Raw genomic sequence first — 22,544 nt, 5'->3', positions numbered from 1 at the left:
CCAAGCACACCTTTCAAATCTTTTGATCACAAAACGCCTTGCCTAAACTGTTGGTTCTTTCCATAGATCAAAGAAGTAGAAATGAAGAATAAGTAATTAACAGATGACCAGATCTCTTCCCTAGCTTCCCCTTCAGCAATCTTGCAAACAAACTGTTTGAACAAGATATCATCTAAAGAAAGATCACGAGGAGTTGACAAGTCTGCATGTAGTGGGAGATGGTGACAGTTTGATCCCCTATCTCAATGATTAACTGAGATTATTTCCCCTTTTCCCTTGGAAAACTTTCACGGCCAAGCAGAATCTTTGGAGGTGGTTTTGGGTTGAGTCCACCTTCTCCCCACATTGCCAGTTTTCTGATTAAAAGCAATGTTTTCTGTTTCTACAAACACTTGCCTCTAGGGTATTGATTTTCGAGTGGTAAGCCCTGGCCCTGAGTTTAATAATAATGTCTGGAAGGTGAAGAGAAATGAGAGGGTGGAAGAAGAGATGGTGTTGGAGAAAATTAAGAATAAAATTGCCTGCCAACCCAGATAGTTCTCTCCGCAAATGTAGAAAAGAAAGAAAACAGTTTGATTATTGAGTAAGTGTTAAACCAGACTGTGAAATGCATCATAGGTAATCTTCTGAGATTGCAAAGAGAGAAATCCCAATTTTTATATAGTTGAGTGGATACAACCCATTACAAACATGTTCTCATGGTTAATGGTAACTTGTCCTCTTATAAGAGGATTTGACAACTTTGTTTACTGTACATTTTTTTCACAGTTCATACTAAATTCACCTGGTAATTGGGGGTAGCCACCTGTGCCGATGAGGTAGGAGATAGATGGATCCTTGGGTTGAGCAGCTGGAATTTTTAAGTGGAGTAAATTGGAGCTTTGTTTTCCCTAGACACTCCAAGGACAAAGTTAGTGGCAGGAGCTGAGCTCTGCTAGAGTAAAGAGATAAGACAACCACTCTGAGGTCAAGGAAACCTCACCAACTGTACATGTGCAGGAAGGCTCCTTGGGGGTCAAAAATGGAGGGGGTGTCATCCCATAATAGGTGTTGTCAGACCTCCCACTAGCCTTTGTGCTGGAATCCATCTTGGCAAAAGGAGGCACACACATATTTAGGGAAGGTCCTAGGGCAGGTAAGATGTGGGAAAAGAAGCAAGATAATTGGCCAGAGGAAAACAAAGACCCAGAAGAACTGCCCTGTATAAATGATTTAACCACCTCTTTACTGTACTCCTCCTCATTAGGGAGGATGCCTACACCCTTTCTCTTCGGGTGTGTATTTCTGCCTTGCTTCTGTCTTAAATAAACAAACTGTTTTCTGTGAGCTCTCCCATGTGTTGTGCTTCTTCTTCTTTTTTTAAAAAATAAATTTATTTATTTATTTTTGGCTGTGTTGGGTCTTCGTTGCTTCGTGCGGGCTTTCTCTAGTGGTGAGCGGGGGCTACTCTTCGTTGCAGTGCGTGGGCTCTAGGTGCATGAACTTCAGTAGTTACGGCACGTGGGCTCAGTAGTTGTGGCTCGAGGGCTCTAGGGTGCAGGCTCAGTAGTGTGGTGCACAGGCTTAGTTGCTCCCCGGCATGTGGGATCTTCCCAGACCAGGGCTCGAACCCGTGTCCCCTGCATTAGCAGGCGGATTCTTAACCACTGTGCCACCAGGGAAGTCCTGTGCTGTGCTTCTAATAATAAACTTTGTACCTGTTTTTACAGTTTTTGCCTCCTTGAAACATTCTTGTTACAATGGGTCAAGAGCCAGGGCAACTTTGTTTCTAGCCTCTAGCCCCTGGTGGACTAGCAGCTAGGACTCCAGGTTTTCATCCACGCTACTCAGGTTCAATTCCTGGGCAGGGAAATAAGATTCTGCTTCAAGACATTGCTCACTGCTGTCCCTCTGAGAACACTAATTACTCTTATTTTAAAGAAAAAAAAAACAACTTCTAACTCTATGACAAGGAGGTAGTTATACTTCTGAGCTAGGCATTGAAGCTAAATTCCCACATGATGGGAAGATAGGGCAATATCTTCCTTAATGGTTTATTTCAGGGATGGCTGCCAGGCCTTTAAGAAAAACAACATACTTCTTAGCCTTTAAAAAGATTTACATACGTATCAAAGGGGCACATGATTTACAAATAGGTTTCTCAAGGAAATGGTAACAGTGAAAGCTAATTTTCAGTTACCATTACAATTTAAACGCTCTTCCTATGAATTGAACTTGGTCTGCTTTGCTGAATCCCAATTGGTGTGTTGCCAGTTGAAGGTACCAGCTTAGCCCTTAACCATGATCTTTGGTAAAAAGCCAAAGAGCCAGACTCCAGCCTGAGTGAGGCTTCTGAGGCAGGCGATAGATGGGTCCCAGGCTGAGCAGCTGGAATCCTTCCCCTGTGGACAGACACGCCAAGATAAAGATAATGGCAGAAGCAAGGAGAAGCTGAGTCCTGCTTGGGTAAAAGATAAAGAGAACACATATTTCTCATTCTTGAGGTCAAGGAGACCTCCCAAACTACACATGCACAGAAAGGTTCCTCAGCAGTCAGAGAATGGAGGGGGTGCCGGGCCATAATATGTTCTTCTTTCCAGAAACCCTAGGGCTGTAATCTATTTTGGCTAAAAGACACACAACTGCCCAAAGTGGGGGGCCCTGAGTCAGATCAAATGTGGACTCAGAGCCAGGCAAAGCAAGACGATGGGCCAGAGGAAACCCAGAAGAAATGCCCCACGTAAGTGATTTAAACTACCCCAAAGGTGCTACTCTTTCTCTGAGCCCGCCCTTGTGTGTCTATCCACATGTACTTTTTTTCATCCTAATAAACACTTTACTTGTTTCACTACTTTCCATCTCTTTGCTGAAATCCATTTCAACAAAGCAGACGATCCAGGGCCTTGTCACTAGCCACTGGCCATCGTGGTCTAGCAGTTAGGATTCCGTGCTCTCAATGCCACAGCGCGCGGCTTCAATCTCTGGTCTGGGAACTGAGATGCTGCTTCAAACCACCACAGGCCGAGGCCACCCGAGATCACTTCCATCCTCTAGGAACTGGATGTGAGCTTGTCCCTAACCCTGAGGACCTGGACGAGGGGAAAGTGACTACACGGCAAGGAGAGCGCCGGAGTTGAGTGTAAGGGATCAACAGAGGCTTTGGGAGTCCGCTTTACCTCCGCAGTCCGTTTTCCAATCGCCAACGCCCCCGCCCCCCACAAGTAAAATGGCAATGAACACAGGGGTGAGCGGACAGCACAGAGCCAAACTTAGATGGTGCTCGCGGAAGGTGACATGCATATTTTAGAGCCTAAGCCCAGGGAATTTAGCCTGGTCACGAGAGGAAAAACCCACCGGAGGCGCCTGCAACCGGAAGCCTTACCCTCCGCAAGTCAACTGGATATGCCTTCGCCGGGTGACCCTGAGCGCCGAGGGTGGGGACCTGGAAGCCGTCACGGAAGCGGCCGCAGAGGCTTCTGGGGAGTCTTTCAAGCGAAGAGGCAGAGGGAACAGAGATTTCATTCGGGAACCACTACCTGTTTATGTATGGGTATTTTATAAACAGAGACGGGTAGGCTGTCACTACATAGCCACTGTCGTGGTAAATTAACCGCGCGGTCCACAAGCGGCTCCCGGGACGGCCAGCGGGAAGGGAGTCCGCGAGGATTCTGGGAACTGTAGTTCTGGTGTAGTTGAGCGGCCGAGGGTGGGGTGAGCGATCCGGTCCTCTCTGGAGAGCGAGGCCTGCCGGGCCCGTGGCCCCACGGTGTCCCTCCTCTGCTGCAGGAGGGTGGGGAGAGGCCGGGCAGGGCTTAGGGTTGGGAGCTGGGGAGGAGTGCGGCTGCTGGGGGAGTGCGGCGGCCCAGGCCGGCGGGTTCGGGTGGATTCGTGCCTGGAGGAGGGGGCGCGGCTCGAGGTGCGCGTTTGTGGCGGGGAAATGGGGTGACTCCTCCAGCTGCGAATCCCTGAATTGCGGGGCGTTACGCGGACCTTCACTCCTCGGCTGGGGCGAGAGGCCTGGAACTCAAATTTCTTTCTTGGAAAGAGGGTGGGTATATTCTGGGCCAAACAATTTCCGAGTAGGGGGCAGCTCCAGTGTGCATCCCCGGCGTTTATTTGGGGTGTAGGGGTGTGTTCAGCCAGGGCCAAATAGTCATCCCCTGTGATGGGGGCTGGGGGCGCGGCTTGGGCCATGTGTCCCTGGGTGTTGTTTGGCCTGGGAGCACTTACGTGGGTCCCGCATCTCTGAACGGTTGTGGGAACCCAGGACTGATCGTGAATGTCAAGTTTTGTTTTTGATGGGGCTGAATATGACCCAGTGGTGATTGGGCGGAGGTGGGGTGGAGGAGAGAGCATCTCAGGCCCTGCTGTGCGTTGGCTTGTTGGGGGTGGGTGGAGGTGAGTTCAATGTGGTCAAAATATCCGTAAGGGGTGGTGGAGTGTCTTGGCTCTGGAGTTCCTGGGGTTTTTAGAAAATGGGGAAGTTTGGGGCCTGAGGCAGACATCCTGCAGTGATGGTACACTGCACCGCTGGGGCCTGCATCTAGGCAGTTTTTTGAGTGCAGGCAGGTCTGCTTCTCTGGGATCTCTTGTCCCAGGGTTTGTCCTCATCCCGGGGCCCACTCTGCTTTATGACAAAGATCCCAGATTTGGTTGTAATGTAAGTGGCTTGTTCGGCTAATTCTCCCTCTCTTTGAATGCTTTTCCCTCATGTGTTGGGGTTCAGACCTCTAGTTTGGGACTTACCCAGATTAGGTAGTGTGGGGACCTCTGAGGGCTGCTGGCCAACTGTCCAAATCACTTCTGGGATCTGGTGAAGCCCAGGTATCAGGACTTTAATTTTTGGGTAAGGTCAAGTTTTAAACCCGCGCAGTAGAATAGTACAGTAAACTCACATGCACGTATCACCAGATTCAACCTTCATTAATTCACAGACAATCCTGTTTCATATACATCCCCTCAACTTGTCTGTGGATATGCTTTGAGAACTGTCACACCCGGTAGGGGTTGACCATCACTGACATTACAACTCATCCAACAGGCTAAGGCCATGGCACTCCACAGCTAGAGATCAAATCTAGTCACTTTCTAGCTCTGTCACCTCAGTTTATCAGAAGACCTAACTCCTGGCCTTTGGGAGACAAAAGTTGTACAGTGCCTGGAATTGTCTGTGGTGTATAGTAAGAGTTTAGTAAGTGTTAATTATTATTAGTAACAAAGGATAATTTTCCTATTTAATTGCATATCAGGACAGGCTGTATTTTGATGCCCACACATGATTCTGTCCCCAGGAAGCTGTCTACATTCTTTGACAGATCTGAGGCTGTTTTTTTGTTTTGTTTTTTTTTTAAAGAAGAGGATCACCCCTCATTTTAAGCTTGGGGATTTTTAGCTTGGTATCTGGGGGCCAAGAGACAGTCCTGAAGCTCACACTGCCTGTTTCATCCTCAGGTTCACCTTCTCACATCCCTGCCTGCCCAGAGAGGACTGTATAGAGAACGAGAGGACTTCTTGCAGGTGGATGCCACTCACCTTCCATGTTTCTGCAGTGTCTTCTGTTCTCCAGACCTTGGGCAAATTTCCTTTGCTCATCCTGACGTTTTGTGCCCTGCAGTGTCCCATTTGAGGCTCAGAGGACCTGCTTGTTTCTGTAGGATACCAGGGCTGATTTAAGGGCAAAGGCCTTTAACAGGGAATATTACCCCAGACAAGTGCTCTCATTCAGGTTACCACCATCCTTGCCCTAGCAACATTTCATCCTGGCTGCTGGATTCCCAAGACTGTGTCAGCTGTTGTAAAATAAAAAATGATTAAAACTACCATTTATTGGGAGTTGTTCTGTGCCAGGCACTGGGCTTTACAGTCTCTGTAATATTTTATTCCCTCAGCACTGACTTATTTGAACAAACCTATGCTCACATATGATTCCTCTCTTTGTTACATGTGACGGATAAGAGTTGCACTGTTAGTTTCTACAACACATCTTTGGAGCATGTAACTGCTGCCAGAGGGCTTTCTTCTAAGTTAAAAACATAACAAAATTACATAATTAATGCCTTTTTTTTTGGTGGTTAACTTTTCACATAGAAACTATAAATCCATTGTCCAGCATCAATAATCAATTCATGTTCAAGGTTGTTTCATATACCACCCCTGCCTCCCACCTTTTTTTGCAGAATTATTTTAAAGCTAACTCTAGACATCATATCATTTCACTTATAAATGTTTCATTATGTGTCCTTAACTGAGAAGGACTTAAATTTACCCTTTTTAAAAAAACTGAGGTATAATTTACATACAACCAACTACACAGGTCTGAAGTATATGTTTCAATGGATTTTGACAGACATGTACTCCCATGTAACCATCACCTCCAACAACTGGAATTTGTGTCCTGATTCAGAATTCTTTGCCTACACCAAAGTCATGATGGTATTCTATGATTTTTTCCCCTAGAAGCTTAAAGTTTTAGCTTTTACATTTAGGTTTATGATCCATTTTGATGTATTTTTTTGTGGATGGTTGGAGGTTTTGAAGTTTGACATAGTACTTGTTTATAGCACCATTTGTTGAATCGACTCCTTTTACCATTGTATTGCTTTGGTGCCTTTGTTGAAAATCATTGACTGTGTAAGTGTGGGTTTATTTCTGGACAGTCTCTTCTGTTCCGTTAATTTAATTTAATCAACATCACACTGTCTTGATAACTTCAGCTTTATACTAAGTCTGGTTTTTTATATTTCTTTAAAAAATTTTTTTAAAATTTATTTTTAGCTGCATTGGGTCTGTGTTGCTGCGCACGGGCTTTCTCTAGTTTGCAGTGAGCAGGGACTACTCTTTGTTGTGGTGTGGGGGCTTCTCATTGCAGTGGCTTCTCCTGTTGCGGAGCATGGGCTCTAGGCACATGGCCTTCAGTAGTTGTGGCGCACAGGCTCTAGGGTGCGTGGGCTTCAGTAGTTGTGGCACGCGGGCTCAGCAGTTGTGGCTCGTGGGCTCTAGAGCACAGGCTCAGAAGTTGTGGCTCATGGGCTTAGTTGCTCCGGGGCATGTGGGATCTTCCTGGACCAGGGATCAAACCCCTGTCCCTTGCATTGGCAGGTGGATTCTTAACTACTGCGCCACCAGGGAAGTCCCTATACTAAGTCTTGAAACCATTTATCATAAGTCTTCTTTTACAGGGTTATTTTAGCTATTCAAGGTCCTTTTCATTTCCAAATATTTTTTTGAATCAGCTAGATTTTTTTCAACAAAAATAAGTCTTGTGGGATTTTGATTGGAATTACATTGAATCCGTAGATCAGTTTGGTTAGAATCGACATCTCAAGAGTACTGAGTTTTCCAGCCCACAAACTTGGTATATCTCTCTATTTATTTAGGTCTTTAATTTCTCAAAGTAACATTTTGTAGTTCTCAGTGTAGAATGTTTGCACATCTCTTCAAATTCATTCCTATACATTTTATGTTCTTGATATTTTTGGAAATGTTTTTAAGATGTAACTCTCCAGTTGTTTCTGACTAGTATTTAAAAATGCAATTGATGTTTGTATGTTGACCCCTCATGTCCAGCCACCTTGCTAAATTTAAATTAACTTACTACTTCTAGTTTTTTTTTATTGAGGTATAGTTGATTTACAATATTATATAGGTTTCAGGTGTACAACATAGTTATCCACAATTTTAAAAAATTATACTCCATTACAGTTATTATAAAATATTGGCTATATTTCCTGCAGGGTATTATGCTTAGTAAAATAAGTCAGACAGAGAAAGACAAATACTGTGTGATCTTACTTATATGTGGAATTTTAAAAAGCTGAACTCAGGGAAGCAGAGAGTACAGTGGTGATTGCCAGGGGCTGGAGATAGGGGAAATGAGGAGATGTTGGATACAAACTTTCTCTCTCTGACTTATTTCGTTAAGCATAGTACCCTCCAGGTCCATCCATGTTGTTGCAAATGGCAAAATTTCATTCTTTTTATGGCTGAGTAATATTCCATTGTAGTACATGTATACCACGTCTTCTTTATCCGTCCATCTGTTGATGGACATTTAGGTTGTTTCCATATCTTGGTTGTTGTAAATAATGCTTCTGTAAACATTGGGGTGCATGTATCTTTTCAAATTAGTGTCTTTGTTTTCTTTAGGTATATACCCAGAGTGGAATTGCTGGGTCATATAGTACTTCTATTTTTAGTTTTTTGAGGAACCTCCATGCTGTTTTCCACAGTGGGCGCACCAATTTACATTCCTACCAAGAGTTCTCACCAACATTTGTTATTTGTGGTTTTTTTGATGATGGCCATCCTGACAGGTGTGAGGTGATATCTCACTGTAGTTTTAATTTGCATTTCTCTGATGGTTAGTGATGTTGAGCATCTTTTCATGCCCTCTTTGGAAAAATGTCTATTCACATCTTCTCATTTTTTATTTTTATTTTTTAATTTTATTTTATCTTCCAAAAAATGGATATTTTAAATGTATTCGATTAGCAAAGATAAAAAAGTTAGATAATTCCTAGTGTTGGTAGAAAGTTGGAAAGCAGAATTGTATATTCATTGGTGGCAATGCTTCTTATCCAGTCCATGTTCTGTGTATACGGAAAATTTGAGGCCTCTAGGTGCCATACTGTGTATCAGTCTTCACTAAACATCTTCCCTTTTTTTAAAATGAATTTTTATCAGAGTATAGTTGCTTTACAATGTTGTGTTAGTTTCTGCTGTACAGCAAAGTGAATCAGTTACACGTATACATATATCCACTCTTTTTCAGATTTCCCTCCCATCTAGGTCACCACAGAGCATTTAGTAGAGTTCCCTGTGCTATACAGCAGGCTCTCATTAGTGATCTATTTTATACATAGTAGTCTATACTTGTCAATCTCAATCTCCCAATTCAACCTACCTTCTCTTCCCCCATTGGTAACCGTAAGTTTGTTCTCTACATCTTTGACTCTATTTCTGCTTTGCAAATAAGTTCATCTCTATCATTTTCCTACAGTCCACATATAAGTGATATCATACGATATTTGTTTTTCTCTTTCTGACTTCACTCTGTGTGACAGTCTCTCGGTCTATCCATGTCTCTGCAGATTTCTGCCCTTTTTTCTTTTTTAAAATTAATTAATTAAATTTTGGCTGTGTTGGGTCTTCGTTGCTGCGTGTGGGCTTTTTCTAGTTGTGGAGAGCGAGGGCTACTCTTCGTTGCGGTGTGTGGGCTTCTCATTGCGGTGGCTTCTCTTTTTGCAGAGCACGGGTTCTAGGTGCACGGGCTTCTGTAGTTGTGGCACACAGGCTCAGTAGTTGTGGCTCGCGGGCTTAGTTGCTCCCTGGCATGTGGGATCTTCCCGGACCAAGGCTTGAACCTGTGTCCACTGCATTGGCAGGCGGACTCTTAACAACTGCGTCACCGGGGAAGTCCCCCCATTTTTTAATTGAGTTGTTTTTTTTGATATTGAGTTGTATGAGCTGTGACTTTTGATATTGAGTTGTATGAGCTGCTACAGCTTCTAGTTTTTATTTGGACTTTTGGATTCTAGGATAGTCATGACTGCAAACAGATAGGTTTATTTTCCATAGATGATCAGTTTTATTATTTTTCTATGTATACCTCCAGTATTAAAATTTTTTTTAAAATAAATTTATTTATTTTTTATTTATTTTTGGCTGTGTTGGGTCTTCGTTTCTGTGCTAGGGCTTTCTCTAGTTGCGGCGAGTGGGGGCCACTCTTCATCACAATGCGCGGGCCTCTCACTGTTGCGGCCTTCTCTTGTTGCAGAACACAGGCTCCAGACGCGCAGGCTCAGTAGCTGTGGCGCACGGGCTTAGTTGCTCCGCGGCATGTGGGATCCTCCCAGACCAGGGCTCGAACCCGTGTCCCCTGCATTGGCAGGCAGATTCTCAACCACTGCGCCACCAGGGAAGCCCTAAAAAAATTTTTTTTTGAAGTCCAGTTGATTTACAATGTTGTGTTAATTTCTGCTGTACAGCAAAGTGATTCAGTTATACATATATCTGTTCGTTTTCATATTCTTTTCCATTATGGTTTATCACAGGATTTTGAATATATTTCCCATGCTATACAGTAGGATCTTGTTGTTTATCCGGCAGTATTTTTTATGAAAAGACAATCAAAGATTAAACACGCATATTAAACCCTGCTCCCCACTCCCCACCTTTCCTAAAGGGGTCCTTGTTAAACTGAACCTTTTAATTGATGTCTAATAAAATATACCCACCACTTCCTTACTGGCTTTTGGATTTTATGTCTGTTTTTTTTGGCCATGCCTCGTGGCTCGTGAGATCTTAGTTCCCCCACCAGGGATTGAACATGCGCCCCCTGCAGTGGAAGTGTGGAGTCTTAACTACTGGACTGCCAGGGAAGTACCTCCTTGTTTTTTTTTTCTTTTAGAGTAGGTTTACCTTTCCTCTGTTCTCAGAACATGGGAGATGGTGGAATAATGCAGTGCTTACAAGTGGCACTGTCACTTTCAGTCACATTTCCTTGTCCAGGGCAAGTCATGAGACCAAGCCTGATGTCAGGGGCAGAGAATTATAGAGAGAAACAAATAATTGGGAATGATGATGATATCTACCACAAAGGGCCTACAGGCTAGAAAGGAATGAGATTAAAAAAATGCAAGAAACCTTGTGGACTGAGACTCTACGTGTATTGTGTGAGAGGACAGGATCCCTGCTGAAGAGGCACAGGCATAGGGCCCACAGTAAGGGTCCCAGCAATGTCAAATTGCTTCTCTGTCCCACAGGTCCTGGCTGCATGGCAACAAGTTGGGCTTTTATAAGTAAGTTTTGGAGGAATCACACCAGGCAGCAGAAATTGATCTTGAGATGAAATCATTTCTACCAGGGCCTCCTGGCAGAATTTCAAGGCGAACACTGGGCTGACTCCATGATGTTGCCTGATTCTTCTGCCTGGAGAGAGCAGGACTGGGAGGAGATGTTGCCTTTGGAGAACAGGGAAGTTACGGAAACTGTGAAGACACCGACTCAGAATCACAAGGCAAAAGGTGAGAGCTGTTGAGGGTCCAGAGAGGTGAAGAGGGGGAGCAAGGCTCCAGGTTTACTGCGAATGCCTTGTGATCACAGCTGAGGAAAGGGGCGACTTCCTCTTCACAAGGCACGGAGGAGTGGCTCTGGCAGCACCATGGGAGCCCCAGTTTCTCATAGCTTCTTTTTCCTTCTCTAGGTTTGCCTTCTCACAAGACTGACTGGCTTCAAGAAAAGAAGGGAAAAGTCCAAAATACTGGTGAGTTGGAGTTACATTTATTTAAAGTCTCTCAAAATTGCTCTTACGGACATGTGGCAAGTAGCGAAACATTTACTCAAGAAAATCTACTAGATCAGCAAGTCTGTAGCATTTGTCCCACAACCTGCTCCCTCCTGGTCACCCTTCCACTCAGTGTAATGGAAGCTGTACTCCAAATGGGTATAGCTAAGAAGATGGGACTTTCTTCCCCCAGTTCCCAGTCTTTTTCCCTGGGAGGGGCAAGCCACCAGCAATTCTTATTCCCTCCAGCTCAGTGTGGCAGGCAAGCATGGCCAAGAAGTCTGGCGTTTTCTGTCTCCACTGGACCCTGTTTGTAGGATGGAAGCTCTGTCTCAGGCACAGGTGGTCAAGAATCAGGAGGGACCTTATTGCCTTCTCCCCATCTTGCTCATAGGGCAGACAGAGATCCTGTGCTACGCGAAGCATGCTGAGAAGAAAAGGAGCTGCCACCCCTGCCCAGTGCCCCGCTGTTAGAGCAGGAGTGTCACACTGAGCGAAGTGGTCTGCCAGTCCTGTGCCACCTCTGAGTAGTGGTGCAGAGGTCCTGCCCTGGTGGGAGGCAGGCCATAGGAACAGAGAGCTCTACAGCACTCCCTAAGGGGACTGGCTTTGTGTGGAACTGAGTAGGGAAGTTGAAGTCTTAGGGTGTTGTTGAAAACAGTGGAGATTTTGGTGGTGAGCAATTAAGAGGAAACTGCGAAGCCTGTGATAGCAGCAAGGGAAATGGCAGGTCAGCTGGAAGTTTAATAGAGAAAGCAGGGAAAGAGATTGCTGAGAGGAGCTCTCCTACGGGTCAGAGTAAGTCTCAAATACTCGCCTCAAAATTACCCCTGCAAAAGGATCTGACTTTAATTGGATCAGACTATGGAGCCATTTATACTCCAGGACATTGTTGAAAACAGTAGAGCAATCAGCAACCAATAGTGGAGGCTAACAGCCGGGTGTGATACCAATAGAGGCAGACCTGCTGGAAGCTTAACGGGGAAGTCAAGGAGAGACACAAAGAGAACCCTCTGTCAGGAGGGGGAAGGTCTGGGTGACTGTGTTTGCTCAAGGCTGCACCCTCTGAGGAGCCACTGCTTCAGGGGAAATAACCTTCATCGAACTAATCCAGACAGGTCTCAAAACAAATGAACAAGCAGACAGCCACAACAACAGCCTAGGAAGAGGGCAGGGTTGGTATCCAGAGTTGCTACAATATTTTACCTAAAATGTCCAATATTCAAAGAAAAATTATATAGATAAGGGGAGGGAGAAGGAGGGAAAGGGAAAGAAAGAATATATGAATTTAAGAATGAGAGAAAGCCTAAATAGATTTTCCTGGTATGTCAAATGAAAACAACTTTTCAGTTCTATGAGTTAAATTATAGTCTCACTGGATTGTAAATTCATCTTCCCCTATTGGTTATGAGTTGTTCATTCATTGATACACTGTGGACACAAAGTTATACTCCTAGGGAATGTCCAGTGGGGTTGCGGCTAGGAAGCAAAGTGAGCTAAATGCCCTGCTTTCATTCCAGGAAGCTTATTGAAGTATAGGCAGAACTTGGAGATATTGTAGGTTTGGTTCCAGATCACCATGGTACAGTGAATATCATAGTAAAATGAGACACATGAAATTTTTCGTTGCTCAGTGCATATAAAAGTTATGTTTACACTATGCTGTAGTCTATTATGTGTTCAATAGCATTATGTGTGAAAAAACAATATACATACCTTAATTAAAAAATACTTTATTGGACCCTGGAGGTCCAGTGGTTAAGACTTCGCCTTCCAGTGCAGGGGGTACGGGTTCGATCCCTGGTCAGGGAGCTAAGATCCCACATGCCTCACAGCCAAAAAACCAAAAACATAAAACAGAAGCACTATTGTAACAAGTTCAATAAAGACTTTAAAAATGGTCCACATCAAAAAAATCTTTAAAAAAACTTTACTGCTAAAAAATGCTAACCATCCTCTGAGCCTTCAGCAAGTTGCAGAAGTAACATCAAAGATCATTCATCACTGTAACAAATATAATAATAATAAAAACATTTGAAATGTGAGAATTACCAAAATCTGACACAGACACGTGGTGAGCAAATGCTGTTGGAAAAATGGCGCCAATAGACTTGTTTGACGCGGGGTTGCCATGAACCTTCAACTGTAAAAAACTTGATGTCTATGAAGGGCAATAAAGCAAAGTGCAGTAAAATGAGGTTCACCTGTACTGCTCTACGTGATGAGTGAAGCATTAAGGGCTTTATTTTAAAAAGGTTGTTAAAATACCAGGCAAAGACAGATTTTGCAGATCCCATTTAGTATAACCTGAACTCTTCAAAAATACTTATTCCGGGCTTCATCTGTTCACTCCTGCTTTTCTCTATGGTTGAAGTTTTCTTTCATTTTTTTCCTCTAAATCGTCTCCATTCCCTAATGCCCAGCCCAAGCCTTGTGTACATGATGCTTTTTTTCTTCTCCAGCCCATGCTCTACTCTTCATCTCAGAATTCCTCCATTCCTCAGGGTTATTGAGCAGTGCTTTAGGTTTTCAAATTGATTCACAAATCATTTCTCCAAAGAAATCAAAAGCGTCCGAGGGCCAGGAATGAGTTTTATGCATCAGTTATGTGCTCATCAGATTTTAACACAAAGCCATAGTAATAATGCCCAGAAGAACTTGATACAGAGAACCATGTACTCTGAAAAGAATTAGATCAACTTCTTGCATATCCAGACTCTCCAGGGCCACCAGCTATGTTCCTCATAGTGGGAGGACTGGTGGGGACTTGCTGTATGTCCCTTAATTTATTGCTTGTTTATAGGTACCAGTTACATTCAGGGATGTGGCTGTGGTCTTCACAGAGGCAGAATGGAAGAGACTGAGCTCTGAGCAGAGGGACCTATACAGAGAAGTGTTGCTGGAGAATTATAGGAATCTGCTCTCGTTGGTGAGGCAGTGTTCTTTCCTTCATTAATTCGGTGGAGATTTACTGACCACCTCCCATATGGCAGAAAATGTTCTAGACACTTAGAACATGTTAGTGAATGAAATGGTAATCTCTGCCCATGGGGACTTACTTTCTACTGTAGGGAGACAGCTAAGAAAAAGCTTCATATTCAGGGACATTATTATTATTTTTAAAATTTTGCATTGTTTAATTTTCTTTTTTATTGAGGTATAGTTGATTTACAATATTACATAAGTTTCAGGTGTACAATGTAGTGATTCACAATTTTCTTTTTTTTTTTTTTTTTCAGTACGCGGGCCTCTCACTGTTGGGGCCTCGCCTGTTGCGGAGCACAGGCTCCAGACGCGCAGGCTCAACGGCCATGGCTCACGGGCCCCGCCACTCCGCGGCATGTGGGATCTTCCCGGACCGGGGCACGAACCCGTGTCCCCTGAATCAGCAGGCGAACTCTCAACCACTGCGCCACCAGGGAAGCCCATGATTCACAATTTTTAAAGGTTATACTCCATTTTTGGTTATTACATATATAGGGATATTATAATATGGTATGTTAGAAGGTGATAAGCACTACATAGTAAAAAATAATAATAAAATAGAACCGGATAAAGGAGTATTGAGTGTGAGAGGGTGGCTGGCTGAATTTTGAAATTGGGTATTTGGTATCACCAAGAAGGTAACATTTGACCAAAGGGAGTTAGAACTCTAGATATCTAGGATAAGAGCATTTCAGGTGGAGGGCCTGGTCAGTGCTAAGGCCCTAAGGAATTGGGGTGCCTACTGGATATAAGGAACAGCAGTGGAGGCACAGTATGCTAGGGGAGAACAGTGAGAAATGCCTTCTAAGACAGAAGTTAACATTATATCAAAGTTTGTATGGCTTTTGAGTTTCATAAGCCATATTTTTTTCATTTATGTAAAAACTGACATTGATTCTTTAAATCTAGGTTGATAAATACTTTTGATTGTGATATTTCTCTGGATCAGGGGTTGGCCAACTTTTTCTGTAAAGGGCCAGAAAGTAACTATTTTAGGTTTTGTGGGTGATATGGTTTCTGTAACCACTCTCAACTCTGCCCTTGTAGGGCTAAAGTAGCCATAGACAACAGGTAAATGAATGAGCATAGCTGTGTTCTAGTAAGACTTTTGTGGACACTGAATTTTGGATTTCATGTAATTTTTATGTATCATGAAATATTATTCTTTTGATTTTTTTCCAACTATTTAAAAATTTAAAAGTCATTCTTAGCTTGTAGACTGTGCAGAAATAGACAGCCAGATTTAGCTTGTGGGCCATAGTTTTCCCACCCTTTGTTCTAAATCAGTGCTGTCCAGTTGAAATATAATGTGAGCCATGTGAGTAATTTTAAATTTCCTAGTAACCACATTTAAAACTGTAGAAGTAAATGGGTGAAATTAATTTTAATATCTTATTTAACCCAATATGTCAAAATATTTTCATGTCAACATATAATCAGTATAAAAATTAATTAGATATTTTACGCTTTATTTTTGTACTAAGTGTTCAAAATCTGGCTGTTATTTTATACTTAGAACACGTTTTCATTCAGACCAGCCACATTTGAAGTGCTCAGGAAGCATACAGCTAGTGGCTACCATATTGGATAGTGTGGTTCTAGATACTCCTGTAGTTCTAGATAAAGCAGGTAGAGAAAAATCACATTTTTGGAGACACAAACTAGTTTTAGGCAGGAGTTTCTTCAGGGGTTTCCTTAAATGGCATAGCTATTTCCCTGATATGGATTAATCAGGTTTACTTTTTTCATTTTCATCTTCTTTGACGTGTTTTGATCTGATTTCATCTAGTTTGAGCTCCATCTAATTAAGTGTGGATTCATCTGTTTCAGTCTGGTCCTTTGTGTTTGATTTGGCCTCAGTTAGTCAATCTAACTAGATTTTGTTTTTATTTTTCTCTTGTCATATTATCTTCCTTCTCTGTGTTAATATGTTTAACGGGTTCCGAGGAAAATGTCACAATGACCTTGTTCAGATTAGTCTTGATATTGAATACCTGGATCCCACTTGCATTTCTTGAAGTTGTGTCCTTTGTCTTGCTCAGCACCACAATATCCTGCAGTCCTCCTGCCTCTTATGTCTCTTGTGGACTTTTCTCTTACTTTTTTCTTTTCTTTGGACTGTAAGGGTCCATAGGACTAGTGTCGCATACTCTTTTTTTCTATGTCAGTATTCACACCCTTGAACAGTTTGTGAACTTCAACGATTTTACCCATCACCTATTATAATGAATCCATTTTCTTTGTCACTGTCTCACCTATGCTTTATCTTCATATTTCTGTTTGGTTACAAGACAGCATAAGTTTATTCTCAAACTTTTCAAAAATTGAGATCATACTATTTTTCCTCCTAAACCAGTCTCTCTTTCTCTAGTTCTTCACATACTCATGTTATGATGTCTCTTCTTCAAAGGTACTCCCTGAAATAATCTTTAAAGCTTTCATAGGGGAGATATTTCAGTTAGTTTAGGCTAGGTAATGCTGTGATAACAAACAACCCCAAACCTTGCAAATGTTCATTTCTTACTTAATATCTACTGTCTACAGTTCAGGTAGACAGCTCTATTGGTTCAGCTCTGCTGGCTCTGGGATCTAGGCAAAAGGAACAGCCTCTATCTGGGTCATGGGATTCTTAAGGGAGAGGGAAAACAGCAATTATAGAACCATACTGTGCCTCTTAAAACTTGTTTGGAAGAAGCACTAACTTTTCACTAACCTTTGTTGGCCAAAGCAAATCCCATAGCCACATCGATTTCACTATAATGGGATTAGTTTGGGCACAAGGTACCAGAATCCTGAAATCATGGAGCATGTCTTTCTGTCCACTGCTGAATCCACAATACTTTAGTAGAGAACCTAGTACTTAGAAATTTTTAGTATTTGTTTGCGGGTGGGCAACTGGAAATTCAGATTTATTTCATATACAGTCTCTTTAACCACTGTTTCATATACTGTTTCCTACATTTGAAAGCCTTCCAGACCTAGTGACTTTTTTTGTATATCAGTCTTCTATTTTGTAATAGAAAAGGCATGAAAGAGATTTCCACATAGGTCATAGAGACTGTTACCTCCAAGTAGAAAAGAGTTGTGGACAGTCTATATCAATGTGATATAGACTTAGATGATTTAGTCAGAGGAAAAGGCTAAGGGTAGTTGAGGCTACTTGCAGAGCAAAAAGGTTCCTGGTCTGACTGACATATAGAAGATGCTTTTGTTATGGATTTTCTGGATTGCAGTAGAAAATGGAATGTGTAGAAGTGGAATGTAAAGGAATTATTGGTGGGAAACAAATTATGTTGTATGTATATTGTCAATTACAGTTGTGGCAGTAAGACACTTTCTGTCCTAAGACAAGGCAGAACAGCCCAGCAGCCCTACTTAGGGCTTCTCTAACTGAAAACTTTCTCTCTCCAGCAGAACCAAAGCCAGAGATCTACCCCTGTTCTTCCTGCCTTCTGGCCTTTTTCTGTCAGCAGTTCCTCAGCTAACACACGCTGCAGATCTTCCCGGGTGTGTGTGTAGAAAATCACTTCCACCTGGGGGATTCTGGCCTGGGGCATCGGGGGCAGCAGTATTCTGCTCACAGCTGCTGGAGGGAAAACACAGAAGGCCAAGAGAGGAAAGGTGACTCCAGACCCTGGTGCTTGAGGACAGAGGAGAGACGGCCCTTCCGTGCATTGCCCAGCCCACCCTGAGAACAGTCAGCAAGTCCTGGAGAAGGCAGCGCAGTGGTAGAAATAGACGCCAGCGCAGCCCAAAGGGTAAACCCTGTGCAAGCAGACAAAGAAATAAAGGAATTAGAAACCTCAAGCTCTGGAGCAGTCAACTGTCAAGAATGTGAACTAGACTGTAGCCCCAAATCAAACTGCATTACAAACCAGACCATCCTCTTAGGGGAGAAGCCCTATGTCTGCAGGGAGTGTGGGCGAGGCTTTAAAGATAAGTCGAACCTCATCCGACACCATTGGACACACTCAATGGAGAAGCCTTATGTGTATAGTGAGTGTGGCCGAGGTTTCAGCCAGGTGTCAACCCTTATTAATCACCGGAGGACACATTCAGTGAAGAAGCCTTACATGTGCAAGGAGTGTGGGCGGGGCTTTAGCCAGAAATCACTCCTCCTTGTATACCAGAGGACACACTCAGGGGAGAAGTATTATGTTTGCAGGGAGTGTGGGCGAGGCTTTAGCAACAAGTCAAGTCTCATAAGACACCAGAGGACACACTGAGAGGAGAAGTCTTGTGTATGCAGGGGTCCTGGGCAGGACTTTAGCAATTAGTCGAATCTCTTCTTACACCAGAGAGACATGTGGGGAGTAGTCTGTATGTGTGTGTGGGCTGTGAATGAAGCTTCAGAGGTGTGTTGACCCTCATCGGGCAGTGAGGCACATTCAGGGCAGGAGCCTTATGCGTGCAGAGTGTGGGTAGCTGTCAACCCTCAGTGCACAAAGAGGATGCGCTTAGGTGGGAAGTGTGTGTGCGGGGACTGTGGGGAAGCTTTAGCCATAAGTCAGCATTTATGGAACATCCAGTGGCCGACTCAGGAGAAGCGTCGTGTGTTCAGGGAGTGCTGACAGGCTTTGGGAAAAGAACCGACAGGAGGGCTCCAGATGGCTCACTCAGGGAGGAGCTGTGTGTTTGCAGGGAGTGTGGGCAAGGCTCTTGTGATCAGTCAGCTTTCTTCACACACTGTAGGGAGAATCCTTATGTGGGGATACTGTGGGGCTGCTCCAGCCGACTACTGCTGATGGCTGCAGAGATGAATTCCTCACTAGACTTGTCCTCAGCCACAGGGAGCTGCACTTCCCAAGGGATGCCTCCTGGCCAACGACTGATTGATACGGGGAGACAAAACAAAACCCTAGCCGTTGACTCTGCTGGGACAGCTCCACAGGGTCATCCCAGATCCCAAGGTCCCCATGAGACTGAATGATCTCAAACACATTGCAGGTCAGCTTCTTCCTCTGCCCAGTCCTGTCCTCATTCCCCGATAAGCCACTCAATTCTCTGTCTCATTGTCTCTCCAGGGAATCCACCCTAAGATATCATAAGCACACAAGGAGTGTGGACGAGGCTTTGGCTAAAAGTCGCTCCTCAACAAACCCCAGAGTATACAGAACAGAAGCTCTGTGTGTGCGGGGAGAATGGGTAAGGACACCTCAGGATGCATCAGAGAACAGCTTTTGAGGGAGAAGCTTTACAAGGCAGGGAGGGAGACTGGGAAGCTTTAGCAATAAGTTACACCTTCTGGTGCAGCCGAGGACACTCAGGGAGGCCTGTGTGGGTGGGGTTGTGGGCGGAGCCTTATTCTGACACCCCTCCTCACAGATCACTACCTCACTCACCTCCTAGGGGAGTTTCAGAAGTCTTGACCCCCACCCCTCCCCATACTTTTTTTTTTTTTTTTTTCGGTACGCGGGCCTCTCACTGTTGTGGCTTCTCCCGTTGCGGAGCACAGGCTCTGGACGCACAGGCTCAGCGGCCATGGCTCACGGGCCCAGCTGCTCCACAGCATGTGGGATCTTCCCGGACCGGGGCACGAACCCGTGTCCCCTGCATCGGCAGGCGGACTCTCAACCATTGCGCCACCAGGGAAGCCCCCCATACTCTTTTTGAGAGTGAAGATGGCAGTAACAACTTAATAAACATGTTTTTTCCACTTTTTATAATCAGATGGAATAAAGAAGTAGAAGGCTTTATTTAAGTAAGAATAATCAATTTGTTTTATTTTCAAACACCCATTCTTTTCCATGTTTTCATGTCCTTCTGTTCTCGTAAAATGTTCAATAAGCTCAGGCTATGTACCTTAGTCACTCATCTGTCTGGAAAGGAATTAGATTTCACAACCTGGATTTCTGCATGAATTCAACCCTTGAGAAAAAATAAGTCCCAATCAACCTAGTAGATCTATTGGAGGATCTGATTCGTTGCATGGGGAGGATGATGTAGGTTCTGGAGCATGCCCACTGAAGGGAGGGAATTTCCCGGGTCTCTGGGGGTTGGGTTGCCTCTTCTGACTGATCACTCCCTTTGGCTTCTGTGAAAGCTCCCTTCCCTGACTTCTGTCTCTTCCTTCTAGTCTCTATTCAGGTCTCTGCTGTATCCTTCTCTACCACTGAAGCATTGTTTTTCCTTCCAGATTCCAGAGTCAGGTCCTTTAACCACGCCCAAACTGTTCTCCAGTCATGAATCATTGCTTTGGGTCTCTTAGCTACTTCTGTGTCAGATCATAAGTCTAAAGACCCCTAGGGAATTCCGTGGTGGTCCAGTGGTTAAGACTCTGTGCTTTCACTGCTGAGGGCCGGAGTTCAATCCCTGGGCCCTAATCCTGCAAGCCGCGTGGGGTGGCCAAAAAAAAACAAAACAAAAAAACCCCTAAACACAGCTCCAGTGCCACGTTCCCTCTTCCCTCCAATTCTAGGGTCTAGTCCTGCTAATGACACCCACATCATCCCTCCACTAACTGGTCCAAGACAACCTGGTCATACCCCTGCCCTTGTTTTTCAGCCCAAGGACCTGGCCTTTAATCACACCCTTTCCTAGTCTTCCTCCCTCAGAGTCCAAATTGCCCAGATTTTTGACAACTCTGCATTCCCTGGCTCTGACTTCTATGTCCTAAGCCAGAACTCTTTACTGGAGAGGGTTGGCCTCAGCTCTAGCAAATTTGTTGCTCAGTTGGAGTTTGCCAGATCCACAAAATGGATATCAGGCTTTGAAAATCAGAAAAAACACAGACTGATTTTGATGCACTATCAAAGGAGGGGGCAGTAAAAGAGAGTCCAAAGGCCACGAAGTCAGCTTTCCAGTGGGTCCTGAGTCAGCTCTGGTGGAGAGGATGTGAGTGCAGGGAGCGTGGGTCCCCACCCTTTGCCACATTTCCCATCATGTTTCTTTGCTGGAACTGCCCCTATAACATCAACACTTTGCTTTGGGTCAGAACTGGAAGCCACAAAGGGAAAAGTGTTTATGGGTATGCAGTCTCTAGGGTCTGAAGAGGGATAGGCCCTCTATGTTCCAGATGACGCCAAGACCCCTCCCTGTGTCCTGCCCTTGGGAGAGAAACTTGTGAACAAACCAGCACCTTCCTTTGGGAAGGAAGGGTGGGAGGAAAGAAAATGATGCAGATTCCTTTTAACTGAAGTCCCTTATAACCTGTAGTGACCTCAGACGTGTTCCAGGGAAAGGACTGTCAGTCCTAGCCCAGCAAAGGGAGAGGGGTATGGGTTTATCTTGCAAGCCTGGAAAGGGGCTTCCCCAGACTGCTGCTACTCTGTCCTTTATCTCTAGGAAGGGCCACTGGAACCAGCTCCTGTATTCCATCCCAGCAGGAAGCAGAACAGGGGTGTGTGAGGTGAACTCTCCCTGGGAAGAAAGGAAGGTACACATCCCCACTCCCTAGGATGTTGGTTTCTGCCCCCAGGGAGGGGGAGCTCAGACTTACAATAAGAGCTTATTTCCCTCAGGAGGTCAGTGGCCTCAAACTCAGAGGCCTGCAGTGTCCAGGCAGGTCCTATACTAATGGGGGGGTCAAGCCTCGATTGGGTGGGGGTGCTTTGGGGAACTGGGGAGCTCAAACTCAAGTTGCTTCCTACATCCTTCCTGGCCTCCTCACTTGACCCCACTCTAGAAAGCCTTGAGCTACACCTCGTTTGGGCCTTTTCATTGAATGATCCAAATGTCCTGCCCCTTTTTTTGAGCCATGACCTTGACTTCAGAACCCTCCAGCATTCTTCCCCGTGTTCAGTTTTAGAACTGTCCTTTTCATGTTGAGTTTTGCTTCGTTTTCTGAAAAACATGGCAGTAGATTATGAAAAATGAACATCAGTTTTTTTTTGTTTTTTTTTTGTTTTTGCGTTATGCGGGCCTCCCACTGTTGTGGCCTCTCCTGTTGCGGAGCACAGGCTCCGGACGTGCAGGCTCAGCAGCCATGGCTCACGGGCCCAGCCGCTCCGCGGCATGTGGGATCCTCCCAGACCGGGGCACGAACCCGTGTCCCCTGCATCGGCAGGCGGACTCTCAACCACTGCGCCACCAGGGAAGCCCGAACATCAGTTTTGATATGGGAACATCTGACCCAGTAACACAATGGTGTGGAAACTCCGTAATCTGACAAAAGAACGTGTAAAAATGCGATGATTTGGCGGCACCTTGTGTGATGAATCCATGTGAGGGCCACCTGTGGGTCACAGACAGGATCTGGGTTGGGGGGACTTTCAAGATGGCTGGCAATCTGACGGCCCCTGGCTGTGAAATTAGGTACAGTGGGTCAGATTTAAAGTGACCTAATTTATACATACAA

General features: G+C 44.5%; 1 protein-coding gene across 1 annotated transcript; it reads left to right on the top strand.

Moving 5' to 3' along the window:
* Positions 1 to 3,390: 3,390 nt before the first annotated feature.
* ZNF343 (zinc finger protein 343) lies at positions 3,391 to 18,952 on the top strand. The gene is given in 4 exon segments (XM_060079045.1): positions 3,391 to 3,523; positions 10,844 to 11,003; positions 11,183 to 11,242; positions 17,660 to 18,952. Coding segments are annotated over 3 exon segments (993 nt in total). The 5' UTR covers positions 3,391 to 3,523; positions 10,844 to 10,885; the 3' UTR covers positions 18,475 to 18,952.
* The last annotated feature ends 3,592 nt before the right edge of the window (positions 18,953 to 22,544 follow it).

The sequence above is a fragment of the Mesoplodon densirostris genome, chromosome 16 (assembly GCF_025265405.1).
Source record: "Mesoplodon densirostris isolate mMesDen1 chromosome 16, mMesDen1 primary haplotype, whole genome shotgun sequence".
NCBI classification, from domain to species: Eukaryota; Metazoa; Chordata; class Mammalia; order Artiodactyla; family Ziphiidae; genus Mesoplodon; species Mesoplodon densirostris.
This window is presented reverse-complemented; position numbering and strand designations above follow the sequence as displayed.